The sequence below is a fragment of the Oryzias melastigma genome, linkage group LG6 (assembly GCF_002922805.2).
Source record: "Oryzias melastigma strain HK-1 linkage group LG6, ASM292280v2, whole genome shotgun sequence".
NCBI classification, from domain to species: Eukaryota; Metazoa; Chordata; class Actinopteri; order Beloniformes; family Adrianichthyidae; genus Oryzias; species Oryzias melastigma.
The window spans coordinates 4,538,645-4,558,436 of record NC_050517.1 but is presented as its reverse complement, the minus strand read 5'-3'; the positions used below and the strand labels follow the sequence as shown (position 1 = coordinate 4,558,436).

Here is a 19,792-nt window from a genome sequence, read left to right as displayed (position 1 = left end):
TCAACACTGTTGGTTCATCAATTAAATAATTCGCCTTCTTTATTAAGACACCTGATGAAATGGAACGTTGTCACATTAACTGACACACCAAACGTCAACAGGTAGTGATAGTTGATGAAATGATAGAAAAACTCCATTTGAAAAAGAATGACATAACAGATTTGGCGCCACATCAGTTCCAGTATTTGGTGAAACCAATCGTCAAAATTTCCTTCTTTGAAAGAAAAACCAATAATGGGTGAAATGGTGAAATGTATTTCTTTAATAACTTGTCATAAACAGCAGTTTATTCCAAATAAATAAACCTGTCAAATAGAACTTTTAGAAACCCTTTCTTCTTCTCTGCTTTTCCAAAGTTGTTGGGGTAACTGGTGTTTATGCGGTCCATTTGAACCGGTCCGATACATTTAATAAATAAACCAAAAAACCCCCAAACAGCTGATCCTTGATTTTTTGAACAAACTTAGTTTATGCAAACAGCAGAAACACAGTCAGCTTTCTTCTCATGAGGATATTTTATGAATCCTTTTCAGTGAATCTCATCTTGGTGCCGGGTCTGTGGCCCTCCGGTTCTGGGAAGATGGTTCTGAAGGTCAAGTTGATGCGTGGACCCCTGTCATGGTACTCTTTAGCCACTCGGTGCTGGGAAGATAGAAAGTATAGATTAAAGAGATTATATCATGTAAAACCAACTTTTTTTTGCTTCTATGTGTATTATAATGTTCATTTCTCAGTTTAAACAACCCCAAAGTGGTGTTTTTATCCGTTCACACACTCCTGAGTATTCCTCTCAAACCCGCTCTCTGAGCACCAGCCCCTCCCAACCAGTGGGTTCTCCTCACATTGTGATGTAGACGAGTGAGAACAGCCCCTTCCAAGAGGAGTCTGCACTGCCAGAACCGCCCTAAGGCTAACACTGATCGGCAAAACGCTTTCACTTTGTCGTTTGTTTCTGTGTTTTCTGAAAGGCGGAGTCTCAGAGGTCGAGTCGTGTTACTTTCAGGTAGAAAAAGAGTTCATGATAATAATTCATATTTCACAAAAAAAGTGTTCTTTAATCTGCCATAGGTAATATATTATCATATTTATGAACATAGTTTCCTCTGAAAGAATTAAGAAAACCTGGGGTCGGCAACCTTTAGCGGCTAAAGAGCCGTTTGGGCTCGTTTTCTACTGATCAGAACCTAGAAGGAGCCCCTTACTTTAGCCATTAAGAAATTTGCATTTGCATTTATGACCGTCTTTTTTTTAATACTAATTATAAATTATGTCTATTTTTTGGCACGAACAAAAGCAAAAATATATAAAGAACCTACCATCTCTAAAAATGTGATTTTTTTATAACCAATGTTGTGCAGATAGGATAATATGTGCTTTTAACTCATAAAAGATCAAACTTTTTACCAAAGTTTTTCTTGGATCTTGGTAGTCTTAGTTTGCAGGCTTTGTTTATTTGTTTTCTTTAGATGTTTTCTTTAGGGGGAGCTGCTGACTCAGACGGTCGACATGCTGGGTCAGCAGTCTCCATGACTCTTAGAGGAAAAAGCCACACGTGGATCTGGAGCTGCAGGTTGTAGACGTCTGGTCTAAACTAAACTCCTCAAAGGTTTACAGAGAGAGGTCCAAACACATGGATGCATGTTTGGGGGACATTTGTCAAACGGTAAAACGGCACAAATTAAGGCACATTCAGGACTGCATACTAAATAACAATTAAGAGCATGAATGTCTCTAAAAAAAACTAAAAATAATTTTTAAAGAAAGAAGGAAGGAAACTTTTTTTTGTCCAAGTTCAAAATGGTGATAAGAAAACTCTGATGACCGAGCATTGTGGAGGTATTTAAACGCATCTCTCACAGACGAACCTCTGAGACATGAAGAGTTTCACCACAGGTTCTTGCGTAACTGCTGTTTTGTAAGTGTGTAAGAGGTGATTTGTGAGAAATTTTTAAAGATTTGTGTGTATGATTAATTTCAAGCTGTTGTCCTTTTAATTTGTGCATGTGTACATGTTATTATTAGTTTTTTTTATTATTTTGTCATTTTTGTGCTTATGCTCAAAATGTTTTATATGAGTTACAAATCAGGAATCAAATCTGGGTGATACTTATTTCTCTCCATACAAAAATACTATTCTGGTTCAAAAGGTGGTGAATCCTGTTTGAAAAAGCAGCTTATTTGTGACGTAGAACATTAGAACATTCACTGCTCAGACCACAAGCTCCCAGCTCTGCTTAGTGAGAGAACTCTCAGCAACTGGAAGAAGGTTGTTCACCCCCCAGTCAAAGGTGACTTTCTGATGAACTCCTGCAGAAACTGTCCTATAAAACAACAGGTTTTTTTTTTTACATTTTGTCTAAAAACAGCACAATCATGATGAAAAGACCAGCAGGAACACTTTTACAACAGATCAAAACTGGATTGGAGTGGGACTTAAATCACCACTAAACATTTCTCCTAAAATGTCTGTTCATCTTCTAATGAATTCTTATTTAATAAAACAACAACACATCATAAAGGACATAAATAACTAAACATTCAGATTCTATACCTCAAGTCTTTCCACACACCTGACAGGTCTGTTAATTATCTGCCCTCAGTTCCAAACCCCTCTGCCTGAGCCAAGTTGGTGAACGCAGTAACACCAGGAAGGATTGATAGTCAGAATGATCTTTTTCCAAGCAGGAGCAACAAAACCCTTGAAGCAACATAAAACTTCTCTGACCTTTTCCTGTCTTCCTTTTTGGATAACACCCCTTTGCTTTTGCTTTCTGTGGTCCTTACTTCATTCCTGTGGCCTTTAAAGCTTCGTTCCACACCTGAAGCTCCGCTTTGATAGGTTGAAATAGTGGACAAGCATGAACTGACCACTTAGGCGAGTCCTCTTCTTGTAACAGACACCATTCAGAGTTTCTAACATCCTTTAGAAGAAAGATTTCATGGCTCTTTCATGAATCCACTTTGATTAGCACTAAATATATAGAGATTAAATTATGAGTCACAATGAGGAAGAATTATATTTTCAAAATACTGTCTTGAATTTGACCTTCGTTCAAATCACGACAAACCCTTTATTATTAACAATATTTGTATTTTATATTTGTTTTAATTTTTGTAATGTATAGTTTTTTAAAAAAATGTATTTTAAGTGATTGTCTTTTCATTTTATATTTATTGTTTACCCGTTTTTAGCTTTTTAGGTTGACAATTTTATTATCTGTCCAGTGACAACAGATGAAAAGCAGCCGCTGGGCTAATTCTGGATCATTGCATGGAATGCTTTTAATGTGTGCTGTCCCCGAGAAATAAATACATTTAATTGAATTCAACTCTTTGCTTTAAATCAGGGATGTCAAACTCACAAGGGGCCAAAACACACCTGAGGTTGAACAGGATAAATATTTATTGAACACTCTAAAACTACATTTTAAAACTTTAAAACAGTAACTTTTTAACATAATTATGAACTAGATATATAGCATTACCTGTGATAATGCTAGTGTGAATGCTGTAAGCTGAATTTGGTCGTTGAAGATGCTGAAATTGATATCTGAAAACGCTGATGCTGATAGCCAGCTAAAATATTTAGCCAACCCAGCTACCACGTAGCTGAAAAACAGCTAAACTTCAAAATAGCCTAAAAATAAAAAAAAGCCCAAATTAGCCAAAACAGCTGGCATGTAGCTGAAATATTAGCTAAAGTTCAAAATTGTGTAAAAAATGAAGAAAGTCTAAATTAGCTAAAACGGTTAGCATGTAAATATTAGCCTGACTTTAAAATAGCCTAAAAAACTAAAACAAAAAAGCCCAAATTACCCAAAACAGCTAGCATGTAGCTGAAATATCAGTCTAAAAATTATAGTCTAAGAGTCCACAAAGCTAGCAGAATGCCCTTTTTTAACTTTAAAACTGTAACTTTTAAACATAATTATGAATAATAAAAAGTCAGGAATATTATTCCAGAATAAATCAACTTAAATCTTAAATAACTTTCAATATTTTACTCTCATACAAAATATTTTTTGTCAAAATTAGACAAGTTAAAAATAAGTACAAGATATCATCGGGCCATAAATAATAAAATAAAATGATCTGGAGGTCGGATAAAGCCTTGACTTTAACACATGACATGAAAATACTTCTCTAAACGTGTGAAGATCTTTGTCTGTTGGTGTAAAGCTTTGATTTTAGACCAGGATTCAATTGAAATACTGCATTAAAAGGCTGCTGAATGTGACCCAACAAAAACACCCAGACACACACATTCAAAGCCACTCCACCTCACAAAACCCACACGCTCGTCTCTGATCGGAAAACAAATCGCTCTCATTAAGCTGAAGCTCGGCACGTCTCTGCAGGACACCTCATCCATCCTGGTGCACCTGTTCGGTGGGAGGAGCCTGTCTGTATCCAGTTTTCTCATGTGTTCAGTCAGAAACAGACAAAACAAAGGCAGACTGGGTTTATAGTCTATGAATTAACATGATACATGTCTAAGCTCTGTTAAAAGAACAGCTGCTTCAACTGTTAAGGACAGCAGAAAGAACTAGAAAAGTTGCACTACCTGTGATAATGTTCGTGTGAATGTGTTTTGCTGAAAGTAGTTGATGAAGATGCTGAAGACGCTATTGACTTTAATTGCTGAAAGGACTTGCTGAAAATGCAAAAAAAATATTTGCAAAATGTTAAATTTGCTTAGACTGGAAATTTTGTTAAAGAACTATGAAAGAGCCCTGAAGATGACCCACATTTCTGAAAAATGTGTAGTAAAATTGCTGTAAAATCCTTAATATATGCCAATATTGCAAAAATATTTAATGTGTTGCTTAAATATGAGCTAAACCCCAATAAAATCATCTTTTTTGTGTTTTTAACATGTTCTTGAAGCATTTTTCTCACGATGGAGGACATGTCTAAAATAATTTAAGATTAAAACTGTGTTTCTGAGGGTTTTTTTACTTATATGTAATGGAAACACAGCTAATGAGACATTTTTCGAAAGGTTTAAAAACTGTGTGCACTTTGAAACCCTCATTTACAGTAGTTATAAAATCATTTGACATTGAGCTGTTAAATTAGCATTATGCTAGCTAATTTGAAATCTACTGATATTTTTTAAGCTAATATGGAATTTAGATAATATTTTAGCAACATGCTAACGTTTTGGGCTAGTTTGTTATCTACTGTGGTCCTTTGGGCTACTTTTGAGTTTAGCTAATATTTTTACAACAGGCTAACATATTTTTATATAATTTGGCATTTACTAAGGATTTTTAGTCTATTTTGAAGTTGAGCTGGTATGTTAGCAATGTGCTAGCTTTTTAGGCTAATTCGTAATCTATTATTTTTGGGGCTAATTTGGATTTTAGCTCATATTTAAGCATTAGACATGTTTCAGCAAAATTTCCATGTATTGATGATTTTTAAGCAAACTTACAACAAATTTTTCAGAAATTTAAGCCAACTTCAGCGGTCTGTCATAGTTCTTTAACAAAATCTCAAGTCTTTTAGCCAATTTAGCTTTTTGAAAATGTTTTCTATTTCAGCAAATCCCTTCAGCAGTTAGAGAAGCCTAAATTGCTTCACCATTTTCAGCAAACATCTCCGGCATCTTCAGTAAGCAGATTGAGCGAAAAGCATTCACACTATTATTTTCACAGGTAATGGAACTTTTCTAGTTAAATATTGTAATGTCAACATTTCAAATCGATACAATTATTGACAAACAAAATGTCGTCAAATCGATTTCCCCCTGGGAAATACTTTTACAATAGGAAAAAATATAGCTGGATTGGGAATTTAAAAACTGGTAATCAAAAGAGTACAATAAGATCAAAAGGCTCATTCCAAAAATGTGCAAGCCAGTTTGTTTCTTAGTTTTATGCTTGAATTTTGCATCCTAAGAGCCACTAAGTCCCATAGAGCTTTAATGATTACAAACTGATAAATATTATGATATAGTAACTGTACTGTTTGGCTGGATTTGTCCTTACTTTGGTCTCAGTGTTCCAGTTTATTGCAGATTTGAATAAAAATCTTTCTCGTCATCACTGGAGGAGTAAACCTCCTTCCTCTCCTCGTGGCCATAAAACTCTTTGAGGTTGCTGTTGAGTTTATTTGAACTTCCCCGACCCCTCAAAAGGGGTTCACATGCATCCACCACAGAAAACCCCAAAAACATGTCATGGTGGGGGAATTGTTAGCGACATCTGGGTGGGGGGGGGGTGACAGGCTCTCTGGACCAGCAGGATCCGGTCTGAGTGGGAGAGTCTTTGTTTTACTCTGTGGTGCCTTGGAGCAAGGCTCTTAGCTCCAATAGCTGGAATGGAGGCACTTGTGACCACAGCCTGCATGTGGCCTGGCGAACCATGCGGTAGATCACAGCCACGACAACCCTAAACAGGGTCGACGTCACAGCTCTAGTGCCGACGTCGAGCAAAAGAAGAAAAAGAAGAAAGACGTGACCACAGGCAGGTCTGTTGGTGGAACCGGGCAGCTTCCAGGTGTGAGTGTGTGACAGTGTAATAGTGTGAATGTGAAAAGGGATGTTCTTGGAAAGTCCCTCAACTATTTGTATTGTCCTCTATAAAAAACAGGAAAACGTGGTGCATCTTATGTAAATATAATATAAATACATAATTTTAGCTTTAAAACTAAGGCCAGGAATCCATTAAAAAAAATTAAACAATTCAATGCAAAACTGAAAAAATTGATTACAATTGTTTATTTTTTTAGTTACAGTATTTTCCAGCCACTTATAATCTGCAAATAGTCACACGCAAAATTGTACATTTAGAACATTTATTTTTAACCCATTAAGGGTCTAAAACTCAGCTTTTGTCTGCTTTGAATTATCTGTATTCACAATTTGAAAGAGTAACCGTTTGGTTATTTGGCATCATTTTAATCAACACAACCTCTCCTATGTGACACTGCCTTTATTTAGTCATTTTTCCATGTTATATCCCCACACTAGACATACAATCATGGAAAAACAGAAAATTCCATCTGGAAAAATTGGATTTATTTTGCTGTGGAAACCCCAAAAACGATTAAAACTGTTTTTACAACATAGATTGAAAGTTTTAGGTGTAATTTTATAAAAACAACAAGAATACAATTAGTAAACACACTAATCAACATGTTTTTGGATGAAAATACAAAATAATCCAGGCTAAAGTCACACAGCCAGTCCTCAAAAATAAGAATTTCCCACTGCTGTTTATTTGACATTTTTTACTGGAATTCTGTTTTTTTTTTTTTTCAGCTTTTGCCTTTTTTCTCATATATTTTCTTTATTATGTTTGTGACAAATAATAAAACAATTCTTTTGGGGATAAGTTTGATCCATCTGGATTTCAGGTCGGCTTGACTGGAATCTACTCATGTGGGGGCGTGTCTGTCCATTCTGAAGGGCAGAACTTTTGCAGTAAACCGCGTAGTTTCCGCCATTTTTAGACAACACCGGTGCTGCTTACTGAGGAAAACTTGTGATGTCGTCATCTCAAAATAAAATAGTCTGTTTCTTCTCTGAATTTCTCATAGCAGACGGCTCCGTTTCGCTGAGGAGTCTTATTGGTTTATAGGCAGGCTCAAGGATGACGTCGTTTTTTGGGCGGGACCAAAAAGGAGCGAAAGGCGGAGCCTCAGAGATCAAGTCGTTTTACTTCCAGTATTAAAACGGTCCGCAAAAATGACTCATATTTCACAAATAATCTGTTTTTTAGTGTTCTGAAGGTAATATGTGATCATTTATATGTATATAGTTCACCCTGGAAAGCTGAAGAAAATCATGGTGTGACCCCTTTAAAGTTTATTTTAGACGGAGTTTCATTACATTGACTTCACAGCCGCACGGCAGGACACCTGAGGGCGTTAATATTTATTAACACATGGGTTAATAAATATTAACGCGTCGACTTTCACAGCCCTATTGAAAAGTTATAATAATAAAAAGTATTAAAATATAAAGCACACCTGCCAGTCATCTTGTGTGGCTCCTTCCATCAGTAGAAGAGTCCCGTGAGTCAAAGGAACCCGAATCCGTTCCACATAGGTGTAGTCACCATCCTCCTCCTGACAAACACAGAGCTCAAAGCTGGACACTGGATCCAAACCGTACGACTGGATAACTCGGATGATGCTGAGATTTTTGTTGCACTGCTAATGTTAGATTGGGGTTGTGAGCAGGAGAGTGTGTAAAAAAAAAACAGATGATGGGAAAAGAGTACAAGGGGACTTCCTGTCTCACCAACAACACTGAGGTGAATTTCGAATGAACTCTTGTTGCTCTGCAGAAACTATGTCCTAGAAAACGACTGGTTTTTGTAATTATTTTGGCTAAAAACTGCATCATCATACTTAAAAGACCATTTGAAAATAGATGGAAAGATGACGGGAGTGGGACTTTGATGTGAGGAATGCTACATAAGCTCTCACCGGTGGAGGCTGCTTGCGGAGGCTGAACACTCTGGTGTCGCCCAGACTCACAGAGGCGATGGTTGGTTTGGCTCCTAAAGAGGCCTCGTCATCACTGTGCCAGCCAATGCTGTCATGCCCATCGCGATACAAGTTACATAACAAAGAGTTGAAGGAGCATCCGGTCGTCTGCTCCACTGCTGCACGGAGAGTTTCCAGCACGGGGGGCCACTGCAGAAAAAAGACAATTCAGCAAAAGATTCAACTGAATGTGGGTCCAAATGTTAGGATGAAGGCGAACACTGAGTTTAAGTTTGTGTTTTACCTGAGGGTTAGAGGGCATAGTGGAACGAGCGTATGTATACGGCAACTCTCCAAACCAACAAGTTAGTCTGGGCTCCTCGTATGCCTCACCTGAGGGTCAGCAAATGACAATGAATGAGGGGTGACAAAATCAATCACACAGGGGACAAAATCCAAAACACATCTGTAGCAGGCCGAACAGGATAAATATTTATTAAACACTCTAAAACTACATTTAGAAAACTTTAAAACCACAACTTTTTAACATAACTATGAACTAGATATATAGTATTACCTGTGATAATGCTAGTGTGAATGCTGTAAGATGAATTTAGCTACTGAAGATGCTGAAATTGATAACCAGCTAAAATATTAGCTAAATGCCAAATTAGCCAAACTAAAAAAAAATTTAAGAAAAGACCAGTTAGCCAAACAGCTAGCATGTAGCTGAAATATAAGCTCAACTCCAAAATAGCCTAAAAAATCTTAGCTTTCTGGACTATTTTGGCATTTTCTAACAGCATGACGATTTAAAACTGTAACTTTTTAACATAATTATGAATAATAAAAATACAGGAATATTATTCCAGAATAAATCAACTTAAACCTTAAATATCTTTCAATATTTTACTTTCCATAAAAATATGATTTTCCCAAATTACAGAAGTTAGAAATGAGCTTAAGATAACATCGTGCCAGTAAAAACAATAAATAAAATGATCTGGAGGGCCGGATCTGGCCCCGGGCCTTGACTTTGACACGTTGTCTAAATAAAAAGAAGAATAAAATTTTAAAAACTAACAAAAATACAAAGAAAAAACATTAAATCTTATAATTGGAGGTTATTTATTTTTTTGTTGGCAATAAAATATTTTTATAGTGTCTAAAATCAGAAACATTAAAACTGACTTTGGCTTCAAAGACTAAAACTATGCGTTTTTTGTCAATAAAACTTAAGTCAGTGTTTTTAACTGTCTTGTTGTCATTGTACAATTCCTTTCGTGTTTTTCAATTTTCATTCTATGTTGGATAGATGCTCTTGTTGATGCTTCTGTGCCCAGAACAGGAGTTCACATCGATCTCTGATGTTTTTGTGACTTCAGGCAGTTTAAAGAAGAGCAGAACATTTCTACATTTGTTTTCCATCTTGTCCTTTGCAAGAATCGGACAATAATCTGGTTTGTTGCAGGACTTTATTTCCAAACAAACCGTAAGGTAAGCACCTCAATTGAATTTCTGTGGTCTGCTCTCCTCTTTGGGTGGATGTCTCTTTTCTTGCCAACAACCTGATCTCTTCCAAGAACCCATTCTGCTCCATTAGAGTGTTTTGGCCGGTCCTCTGGTACAGGGTCACAGAGGAAACCTAAACAAACTTGATCTGTCATCATTCATAATAGGACTAAAGTATTCTGCTCTTGTGGGACTCATGTTTTTAAAAATGTGCCGTCATTCTCCAAAGATAAACTTTTTCCATGAAAGGAGGTTTATAATAGGAAAACAGAAAGGCAGGGAAAACACGAGTGTGCAGAGGGATTTGTAGAGCCGGCAGGAAGAGTTTGGTTTGATGCTTCAGTCCGTCCTTCTTCAGTCCAGCATCACACAGAATGATGGAGCAGGAACAAGCCTTCTATGTGAGGATTGTTTAGAAACCGTCTACACCATCCTGTCTATCTGCTGTGGTGCAGAATCGCACAGACAGAACTGGAGATGGATTTTACCAAGAACACAACGTCATATTTTTGATTTATAAACATAAACTATTTCAATAGATAAGCATAAAACAGATAACGTCAGATTGACTTTTGATCCCCGCCTTACTTATTAAAGTAAAAGATCACTTTTGTCCAAAAACTACAAATAAATACCATATTATCTCTTTCATTTTATAGAACCACAGAATGTAAAAAAAGTCTATTTTAGACAGAGTTTATTACTCTGATCTCACAGCTTCACAGCAGGACGTCTGGGGTTGTTAATACATATTAATGAATTCATTATGTTCTATTAATCACGCGTGTTAACGTGTCGACATTCACAGCTCTAAAAAATAGATAAAGTGAAATATCCCAGAGCAAAAGGTCAGTCTTCACTGGTCAGTTTTCATGCTTGAAGCTCCACCATCAGTGGTCGCTGTGCTCACCCTGTCTGTAGTTGGTCTTCTGAGACCAAGGAAGCTCTGCTAGCAGCTTACTGAACATCCAGTCTGCCTCCTCTGTGGAGAGGAACCCCGGCTGCAGACGTAATCTGCAGGACAAAAAGAATAAAACACAAACTGTCATCCAAAATCCAAAATGGAAAAGTCCATCCTTTATGCTTTTTACTCCCCCAAAACCTCTCAGTGCAAACTCTGTCCAAACTGTTGACACTCAGATATAAAGTTCTTGTGATGGAGTGTAGATCTGCACTTAATTGTCCTTTTTTATGCAGTCCAGATGAATGAATGTGCTCTCAGCAGCAGCTGGATTCCTGTCTATTCTAGATGATGATTTTCTTGCTAGTCCTGAACTAAGTTGTACATTTTCATACATTAGAGGGCTGAATCAGGACAGTCATGTACCGAAGGGTTAATATTATGACATTTGAACATGATGCAGTTCTATCGTCTAAAAAAATAAAACAACTTTGCTCACAGTTTTAATCTACAAGATTGTTTATAGTATCAAATATTAAGTTTAGATTAAAAATGTCTGAATTATTAAGGGACAAAGATGATTTGAGCGTTACAGACATGTGGTGCTGCTGCCATCTACTGACTAAAAACTCAGCGACAAATGTGTTGTATCTATTGCAGAGATTCACATGTGGTCAACAAATATATTAACAAATATATGAAAGTGGGAGGGATTTACCCCAAACTAAACAGTCCTTACCGAGACACTCCCGCTGGTCCGTAGCTGATTTCATATTCCCCAGCATGTCTGTCAACAGAAAGATTTGTTCTGTTATACAAACTTCAACTACTGATGCTGCACACAAGTGATCACTGAATTAAAGAAAAACCTTTTTTGGTCAGTGGTTCACTTATTAAAATTACAGTTTTAAAGTTTAAAAAATTGTAGTTTTAGAGTGTCCAATAAATGTTTATCCTGTTCGGCCCGCGACCTAAGGTGTGTTTTGGATTTTGCTCTCTTGTGTATTGAGTTTGACACCCCTGACTTACTCTATCACTCTCTCTGGAGGAACTTCTCTAACTGGCTGCAAAGAAGGAAAAAAAGAACATTATTTTGAAGTAGCTTAAATAAATCATCTTATTGTAAATAAAAATAAAGCTTGTCACCTTAGTAGGCTGATGGAACTCAAAAGCTTTGGAAGCCTTCTCATTTCCAAATCTCCAAGAGCCAAAGGCTGCATTGGCACTGATAGGCTGATTGTTCTTTGGGGCAATACCTGTAAGAGGGAGATTTCTCCAATCAGTCCGATCCAGTAAAATAATGTGACTTGAACGTGTAAAAGAACTTTCTAGGGGACACTTAAGAGAACCTGCACCTTTACAGCCTTAATTACCTGTTTGACCTGAGGGTTTGGGAGACTGTTTGGCCCAGGAGCCCTGGACTCGCGCACGTTGACGCTTATCCGACATTGGATCGGATCTAGAGGATGATAAGAATTCATTCTTGACAGAAATTGTACAGAATTCTGCAGAAATTGTGCATGAGAAAAGATTGGAACCTTGCTATATAAACGGATTTTCTGAATGGTATCCTGGGGGAAGCATTTTGTCCCAAAGACTCTATTTCATGGAATCGAAATCTTAAGACCAGTTAAGAAACCACATGAATTTGCATTTTCCATATCTAGATTTCACAGGGTTCTAAATTGAGCTTCAAAATGTAAAAATAAGAAAAGGGAATGAGCTTCATTTTGAGCAGGCAACTGATTTAAAACAATGTAGCTGAACTGGGGGGTTCATCAGCTGATCCAAAGTTTAGGATCATAGCTCAAAAACCCTGTTACATTCTACATGCAGAACTCAGAAGATCCAAACGAAACGCTCCACCGCTCTTGATGTGTCTCCAAAAGGCTTGTCTTGGGAATGTTGAGCCAAGTGGTGAAGATGGAGAACAACATCCTCAAAAAAGTTGGAGGTTCTGAACTGTCCTGTTCAGTCCTCACCACTCAGACGAGGGTCCTCAATCATGAGGGAAGCCCCCCCGGCCAGCTGAGGTTTGAAACTCCATTGTTCCATTGAAGGAAAAAGCAGCCCAGACCATGAAGGCTCCTCTACTGTGCCGCACAGAGAACATTTCAGGTGGGATCTTTTGACAAGGTTCCCTTTGTTCTCATCAGAGAAGAGACCTTTCCTCTACTTTGAATGTGTTTGGGGTCTAAAAGGAAATTTTGGATGGAGACGTGATCTTCAAAGATGCTTTTTGCTATTGAAGCTCTTCTCTTTCAGATGCCGTCTGGTCATTACCGGGTAAGTCAGAACCAGTGAGGATCTTAGTTTGGGTCAAGGATCATCCCATGTCTTGGTGTCGGTGACATTTTTTTGGGGACTCTCACTCGACTTTTTTGTTTCGTAACCCTCAGAATCTTTTAAAAATGTCAAAATAACTGTTTTACTGCGTCCACCCTCAGCCCGATGGCAGCTTTAGAGAAGACTTCCTTGCAGCTCCACAATCTCGACACCTTTAAAGAAATTCACCTGTTTTTGTGTTTGCCATAAAGAGACATTGACAAAATGATCAGAAAAGTTGAAAATAAGTAGAAACTAAATAGACGCCGGTATTAAAAAAAAAAAAAACATGTAATGGATTTTGTGGTGCAAATTCAGGCTTTTAAAAGCTGTCTCCTCAAACTTTTGATCATCTGATGAACAGTCCAGTTCATTCAATTGTTACTTTCCAAAAATTGACAACTTAAACTATCTGTTCTCTTATTTCTTCTTTTGCGATTTGAAGCTCTAAGAACCATGTGAAGATCCAGTTGTGATGAATGCAAACTTGTGCATTTTCTTAACTTTAGATTTTGAAGTGTTCTTCTTAACACTAAGTGTTGGGACTTTCACGTGTTTTCTAGAGACTAAAACGCTAGCATGTTTATTTATCCTTCATGATGCTTTCTCAAGTTTGAAGAAAAACTTGGCAGTAATAAATGTTTGTATTAGTTCCATCTCAAAATAGTCACATTAGAGGTAACTTAGCTAACTCCCATCGCAGTTAGTCATAAATCTGAGTTAACTCGCAGCAGAACTTAATTAAAAACCTTCATGTCAAATGATCAAAACATGAAAATTAACAAGTAAACTTTTTATTTTTTTCATCATTTTTGGAATATGCAGCAACTTACCTAAGAAACTCTCCAACAGCCACGAAAGATGCAGCTGATCCGAGTAAAACAAGCGATTTTATGGCCAGTGTGTCTTTCCAAAACAAGTCGTACTAGAAACGCAGGTGGGGAACAAAGGTTCCGGAATTTTTTCTTTTCTTTTTTTTTTTTTTTTTTTTTTAGGCCTTACTCATTGACTCTAAAAATAATAATAATTATTATTATTATTCTTATATACAGTCTATGGCCTTACTGCAGGGGTGTCAAACTACGGAAGAGGATTAGGGCCCCTGAAGAAAAAAGCGCATGAAAAAGCTTTTTTTTTTCTTTTCAGTGGCCCTAATCTTTTTCTGTGTCAAACTCAATCACACAGGAGGCCAAATTCTAATACACACTTTAGGTCGCAGGGCGAACAGGATAAAAATTTATTGAACACTCTAAAACTACATTTTTAACAATAAATTAGTAAATTTTTAACATAATTATGAACTAGATATATAGCATTACCTGCAATAATGCTAGTGTGAATGCTGTAAGCTGAATTTGGCTGCTGAAGATGCTAGTGCTGATAGCTGAAAAGGCTGAAGCTGATAGCCATCTAAAATATTAGATGCCAAATTAGCCAAAAAATAAAAAATAAATAAATAAATAATAAATACTAGGTTCAGTTAGCAGTTAGCAGCTTAAAAATAATCAAACTTCAAAATAGCTTTAAAAAACTGAAAAATGTCTAAAAAGAGAGCTAGTGTGTAAATATTAGCCTAACTCTAAACAGCCTAAAAAACAAAACAAACAAACAAAAAAAGCCCCAATTAGCCAAACAGCTAGCATGAAGCTGAGATATTAGATAAACTCCAAAACAGCTTAAAAAACAAACAAAAAAAGAAAATGTGATTAACTTAAATTCTACAAGTTGATTATTCTTACAGCTGCTATTTGTTACAGAAACATGGTTTGTTTGCAAATTACACTCCTCACTCATGTGGCTCTCTGGTTAAAAAAAAGCATATAAATGTTTTTTTTTTTTTTTTAAATAATATACTTTTGGACTATAAGGTGTATCAGGAAAAATAGCCAACCTTTAGGAAACATAAGTAAAGCTTTAGTCAACTCGTTCACAAACAGTTGAAGCATACAAGAGGATAGATAAGAGTACGTTAGGAGATTCCTGACTACAGTACCCATGATGCTCCAAACCATCCATCTATCTTTCATAGTTAACAGCGTTTTGACATATTTTTGAGGACCATGTACCACAGAAAACCAATTAGAGATCAATAAGTACAACTTGAATTAATAAATAAGGCAGATTTCAAAATGTTGAAAATTGAAAGGATTTTAAGTGTGCTCCACGGTCCAGAATATACAGTTAAGGTCATTTAGCTCCTATTTACAAAGTCTGAATGACATGCACTAACTACTGTAACACAAATTGTGCATTTTTTTCACTGCTGACATCACACAACCTACTACTACATTTTCTGCATTGACATTATTCTATATGGTACAAGGTGGGTTTTATTTTGAAAGGAATTGATGAGAACCTCTGTCAAAAGAAAAATACATGCCAAAAAAACTCTAGTTTATTTGTATTTATCATAATAGTAATAAAATCATCCATACAAAGTTGTGTCTTATTTTTCTGAAGGCGAAGTACGACTTTGTGGTTCCTACTCGGTTGTAATCAGTAAGAAATGGATCCGAATGGTTCTTTATGGTTGCAGACCTGTTCTGGACAGGATCTCTAGGATTCAGTCTACTGCACTCTAAATTCTACTTTCTAACTTTTGCCTAAGCTTTCATTTGGGCCACTTTGAGTTAAGTTGCACTTTAACTTATTATTTATAATCTGCATTTAAATACTTTTGTGCCAGTTAAAATTCAGCATCAAGCAAAAAGGTTCTAAATAAAATGAATGTGTTGACAGAGCACTAAAGATTCTGGATTGCTGGTTTGTTTTGCTCAAAAAAATAAACTAGGTTTAGTTTTGCTGGTTTAGTTTGCCTTTTGCATTATTTACAAAAAATGTACAGAACACACAACCAATAAAAAAAATAGGCAGCAGCGTATGACGCTTATTAGAAGAATATCCTTCAAATCTACAAGTCCATGCTGATCAATTTTACAAACCAAATTAATGCAATCAAGAAAAAAATATATTTTAAAAATGAATGCAAGTAAAATCCTTAACATAAGTGTTTTGTAATAATTTATACATATATTTTAGACTTTTAAAACAGAATTAAATGGTTCTTTTTTTATGCACTCAATTCATTCCATAGCTTGACACAGAAAACTGAAACACGTTTTCCCTTAACGTTAGTTTGAACTTTAACCTGATCTCTTAAATTATACTGACAAACCCTTAAAGTAAATAGTTTCTATATATGTTTTGGAGTTAAATTATATTTTACTCAGTAAACAATTTCTTACAGATTTACATTAACAATTTCCTTTCATTTTAAACTTTTTGTCAAAATAAAGAATTTGTTGGCATAAAAAAAAAAACTCAATAATTAAATTAGCAAAAAACGTTAGCATGTTGCTAAATTTCTAGCTATACTCCAAAAATTAAAAATAAAAATAAAAGATAAAAACATAGCCTATGAATTTATTTAAAGGAGTGTTGCTAATCTACTTAAAATTTTGAAATTTGAAGAATCCCATTCATTTCCTATGTGGCATATTTTTGCTCAATATTTCAAAAATTATTAAGTTTATGAATACCAAAAATACAAGCAGGAACATTCTGAACGGTACCAAGACAGCTGAAATCAAAGAAAGAGTGATGGAGTTTTTGCACGTCGATTAACGTACGGAAAGCAGCAGGAGAATCACTGTAGTGTGAATGCTACTAAACATTCACACAATAAAGATTGGATTAAACCAGTGGGATTTTTTTAAATAGAAAAAGAACAAATACAAAATAAAATACAAAAAAAAGCAAGATTTTTCGTGCCAAAATTTTTATTAACAAACAAAACAATTATCCATTGGAATTGCGGAACAAATGTAAACAATTCATTTTAAACAGAGAAATTCTTATTTAAAAACTTGTTATTTATTTTTAATCATTAAAATCCACAGAAAAACATTCACAATGCTATTAGGTTAAGGCACAGGTCAGAGCACGTCAGATGGGGTATAAAAAGGAGTTCTCGGTTTATTTAAACCCCTTTGAGCAGCAACTTTGGAGTAGTAACCACAGCAGAAGAAGTAAAAACAGTGTTTGTATCCCTGAGGAAATACATGAGACTTCATATCATTAGAGCAAATAATTAGATAGCAGATAAAATTATTCTTAATGCAATGACAAATTACCCCTCACTCAAACTGACCATTTTTTGGCAAAAAAAGCTACAAAAATCTCTAGAACTTGATCCACTTTGGCATTGAACATGTGAAAAACCCCAGTCAACCACAATGACATCTTTTAAATAGATAGCAAACACACAAGATTAAGAGAAGAACAAAAATGTATATATGGATGAAGAGCCGGCAAGCTTTTTGCAACAAATGTAAACTGCAGTTATTAAAAAGCAGACACCGCCGTCTATAAATGTCTGGTTTGTAAACAGAACTAGGTTCCACATTGCTTCCTAAGGTCTGGCACATGTGTTCATACAAATATAAAATAAATAATTTTATACATTAAAAAAAAAAAAAAACAAATGCCCATCACCTTCTTCCACTGCTTATAACAGCAGGGTTAGCAAAGCATCTGCATTGCTGTATTATTCCCACCATAAGTGTCAGTGACAAAGAAAATAACATTTATATTATTAAAGGTTTCATCATTTTACTTCTTGTTTTTCCTCTTGGCTTTTTCTCCCCGTCAGGTATCAGCACATTTATTATCACAGAACCAACACACGTGTGCTTTTACTGGAATGCAAAAGCAAAAAAAGGGTTAAATTAGCCCTAAATCCTCCCACCTTTGGAAAACACTGCTGCAGGTCATTACAGAGGAGGCTGCCAGCACCAATGTCAAACATTTCCCTATTCATTCTTCAGACTTGCTCCGTTCTTCATCTCCCGCAGCTTCCTCCGGTGCAGGTACCCCGTGCGCTGCAGGCGGTTCATCCTGGCTCCCAGGAAGATGACGATGCTGCTGGGCACCAGCCTGGTGGTCACCCAGCCCTGAGGGCACACACAACCAACGGGATCAAAACGCTTTCAACGAGCTGCGAACTGTGGGGATTTCTATTCTAGCCACAAGAAATTAAAATAAAAAGGAGGGTGAATGAAACTTAAAATATTCTCAAATGGAGTTTAAACTGAAATGCACCAAAAGGTGCGTTTTCTTACCATGACAGCGTGTGGGAAGTAGCCATTGGTCTGGCTCTGCAGACCCACCGTGGTGAGCTCTGCAGCCACGTAGCGATCTGGAGTGGGTTTATCCAGGGTGGGCTTCCTGATGCGAGTCATTTTAGTGGCAACAAAGAATGGCAGCACACTCTGGGGAGAGGAAATAATGAGACATTTTAGATCACATTAACCCTCTTCTATGAACATTTTTTATTATTAAAAAAGCATTCACAGTAGTGTGTTAATTATGATTATGAAGTTCTTAACCAAAATCCCACAACCTAAATGCCTTTAAAAGACATTTTTCATGTTGGACTGAAGCCTCCGTTTCCAAAACCTCCTCTAAGGGGGCGTGGCTTTTGGAGCTGAGCAGAGTAGCTCCACCCCTGAACTGTCTGACAGTTTGACAGTGATTTAATAAATAAATAAAAACTCAAAAAAAAAAAAAAAGATTACATTTGTTCTCTTTCATTAAAAAAAAAACACTTTGATTCAATGTAATTTTATTTTATTTTATTTTATTTTATTTGTGAACGTGATTCCAGCAGATTTTGAAGGAGAAAAGCTGCTTTTCTCCTTCAAAATCTGCTGGAACCACGTTCATCATGGTAGCGGTTGAAAAGTTACAGTATATTAAAGCTCCAACAATAAAGAAAATGAAATATTTTAACAGCATCTAAAATATTCGCTGCAATAGGATTGTTTTTGGGAGCAAAATTAAGCCTTTATACTCTGCAGCCACAAGAGGGCGCATATGTAAAAAATATGTTCTGCACATTACTGGAGTCTAAAGCAGAAAATCCCAGTTTTATTTCCAAAAACGGAATATTTAGAAACACCACAGCTTAAAGCTGAAGTTCAGCGTCTTTATGCAGCCACATGAAACAAGAGTGAAACATGATGCTTCAGAGAAGAAATTATTTAAAATTATTTTGCACAGTATTTAACCATTCCACTTAGGGGCCTGTTGGTGATTGCTTTAAAACAGAACAAGTAAAATGTTTTGCTATTTTTTGGCCATGACATAAACCTTTATTAGTTACAAACACAAATGTTTTAACTTCTGGTCTGCAGGCCGAATCATTCCTCAACTCACCTGGATGATGATGCCCTGACGCCTATACTCCTCCTGAAGGCCACGAGAGAAAAAATCCATAAAGGCCTGCAGAGAGAAAGATGGGAAATGAGTCTGTAAGTATGCTACATCAAACGATTATTTTAGTATTCGAACAATCACCAATTATTTTTTCCGATTTGTTGATGAATCGGGTCATCCACAAAGTAAAACAGACATCTTAACCATCTTTAAACCAACTAAAACTAGATATATTCACACTAGCATTACATACAATAATTCTAGTGTGAATGCTGTAAGCGGAATTTGGCCGCTTAGGATGCTAGAGACGATAGCTGAAGATGCTGAAATCACTGAAGCTGATGACCAGCTGCAATATTATTTAAATGCCAACTTAGTCTAAAAAATTAAAAATGCCTA

General features: G+C 36.2%; 2 protein-coding genes across 5 annotated transcripts in view; both read right to left on the bottom strand.

Moving 5' to 3' along the window:
* Positions 1–9: 9 nt before the first annotated feature.
* alkbh3 (alkB homolog 3, alpha-ketoglutarate dependent dioxygenase) lies at positions 10–14,153 on the bottom strand. Its single transcript, XM_024281103.2, has 10 exons — positions 14,011–14,153; positions 12,226–12,311; positions 11,999–12,108; positions 11,882–11,916; positions 11,592–11,639; positions 10,862–10,965; positions 8,744–8,832; positions 8,440–8,649; positions 7,978–8,076; positions 10–642 (listed from the first exon to the last, which is right to left on the bottom strand). Exons 2-10 carry the CDS (start codon positions 12,299–12,301, stop codon positions 517–519), a joined length of 897 nt encoding a protein of 298 aa, XP_024136871.1. The 5' UTR covers positions 12,302–12,311; positions 14,011–14,153; the 3' UTR covers positions 10–516.
* Positions 14,154–17,031: 2,878 nt separating this feature from the next.
* Positions 17,032–19,792, bottom strand: part of hsd17b12a (hydroxysteroid (17-beta) dehydrogenase 12a) — a 57,269-nt gene continuing 54,508 nt past the window's right edge. For 3 of the 4 annotated variants that reach the window (XM_024281105.2, XM_024281109.2, XM_024281110.2), the window contains 3 exons: positions 19,394–19,459; positions 18,298–18,447; positions 17,879–18,129 (listed from right to left, as the gene is read on the bottom strand). In XM_024281105.2, coding sequence (XP_024136873.1) covers positions 17,989–18,129; positions 18,298–18,447; positions 19,394–19,459 — 357 coding nt within the window. In that variant the 3' untranslated portion in view covers positions 17,879–17,988. Of the gene's footprint in view, positions 18,130–18,297; positions 18,448–19,393; positions 19,460–19,792 lie in introns of all 4 variants that reach the window. The other variant, XM_024281104.2, reaches the window with a different exon arrangement.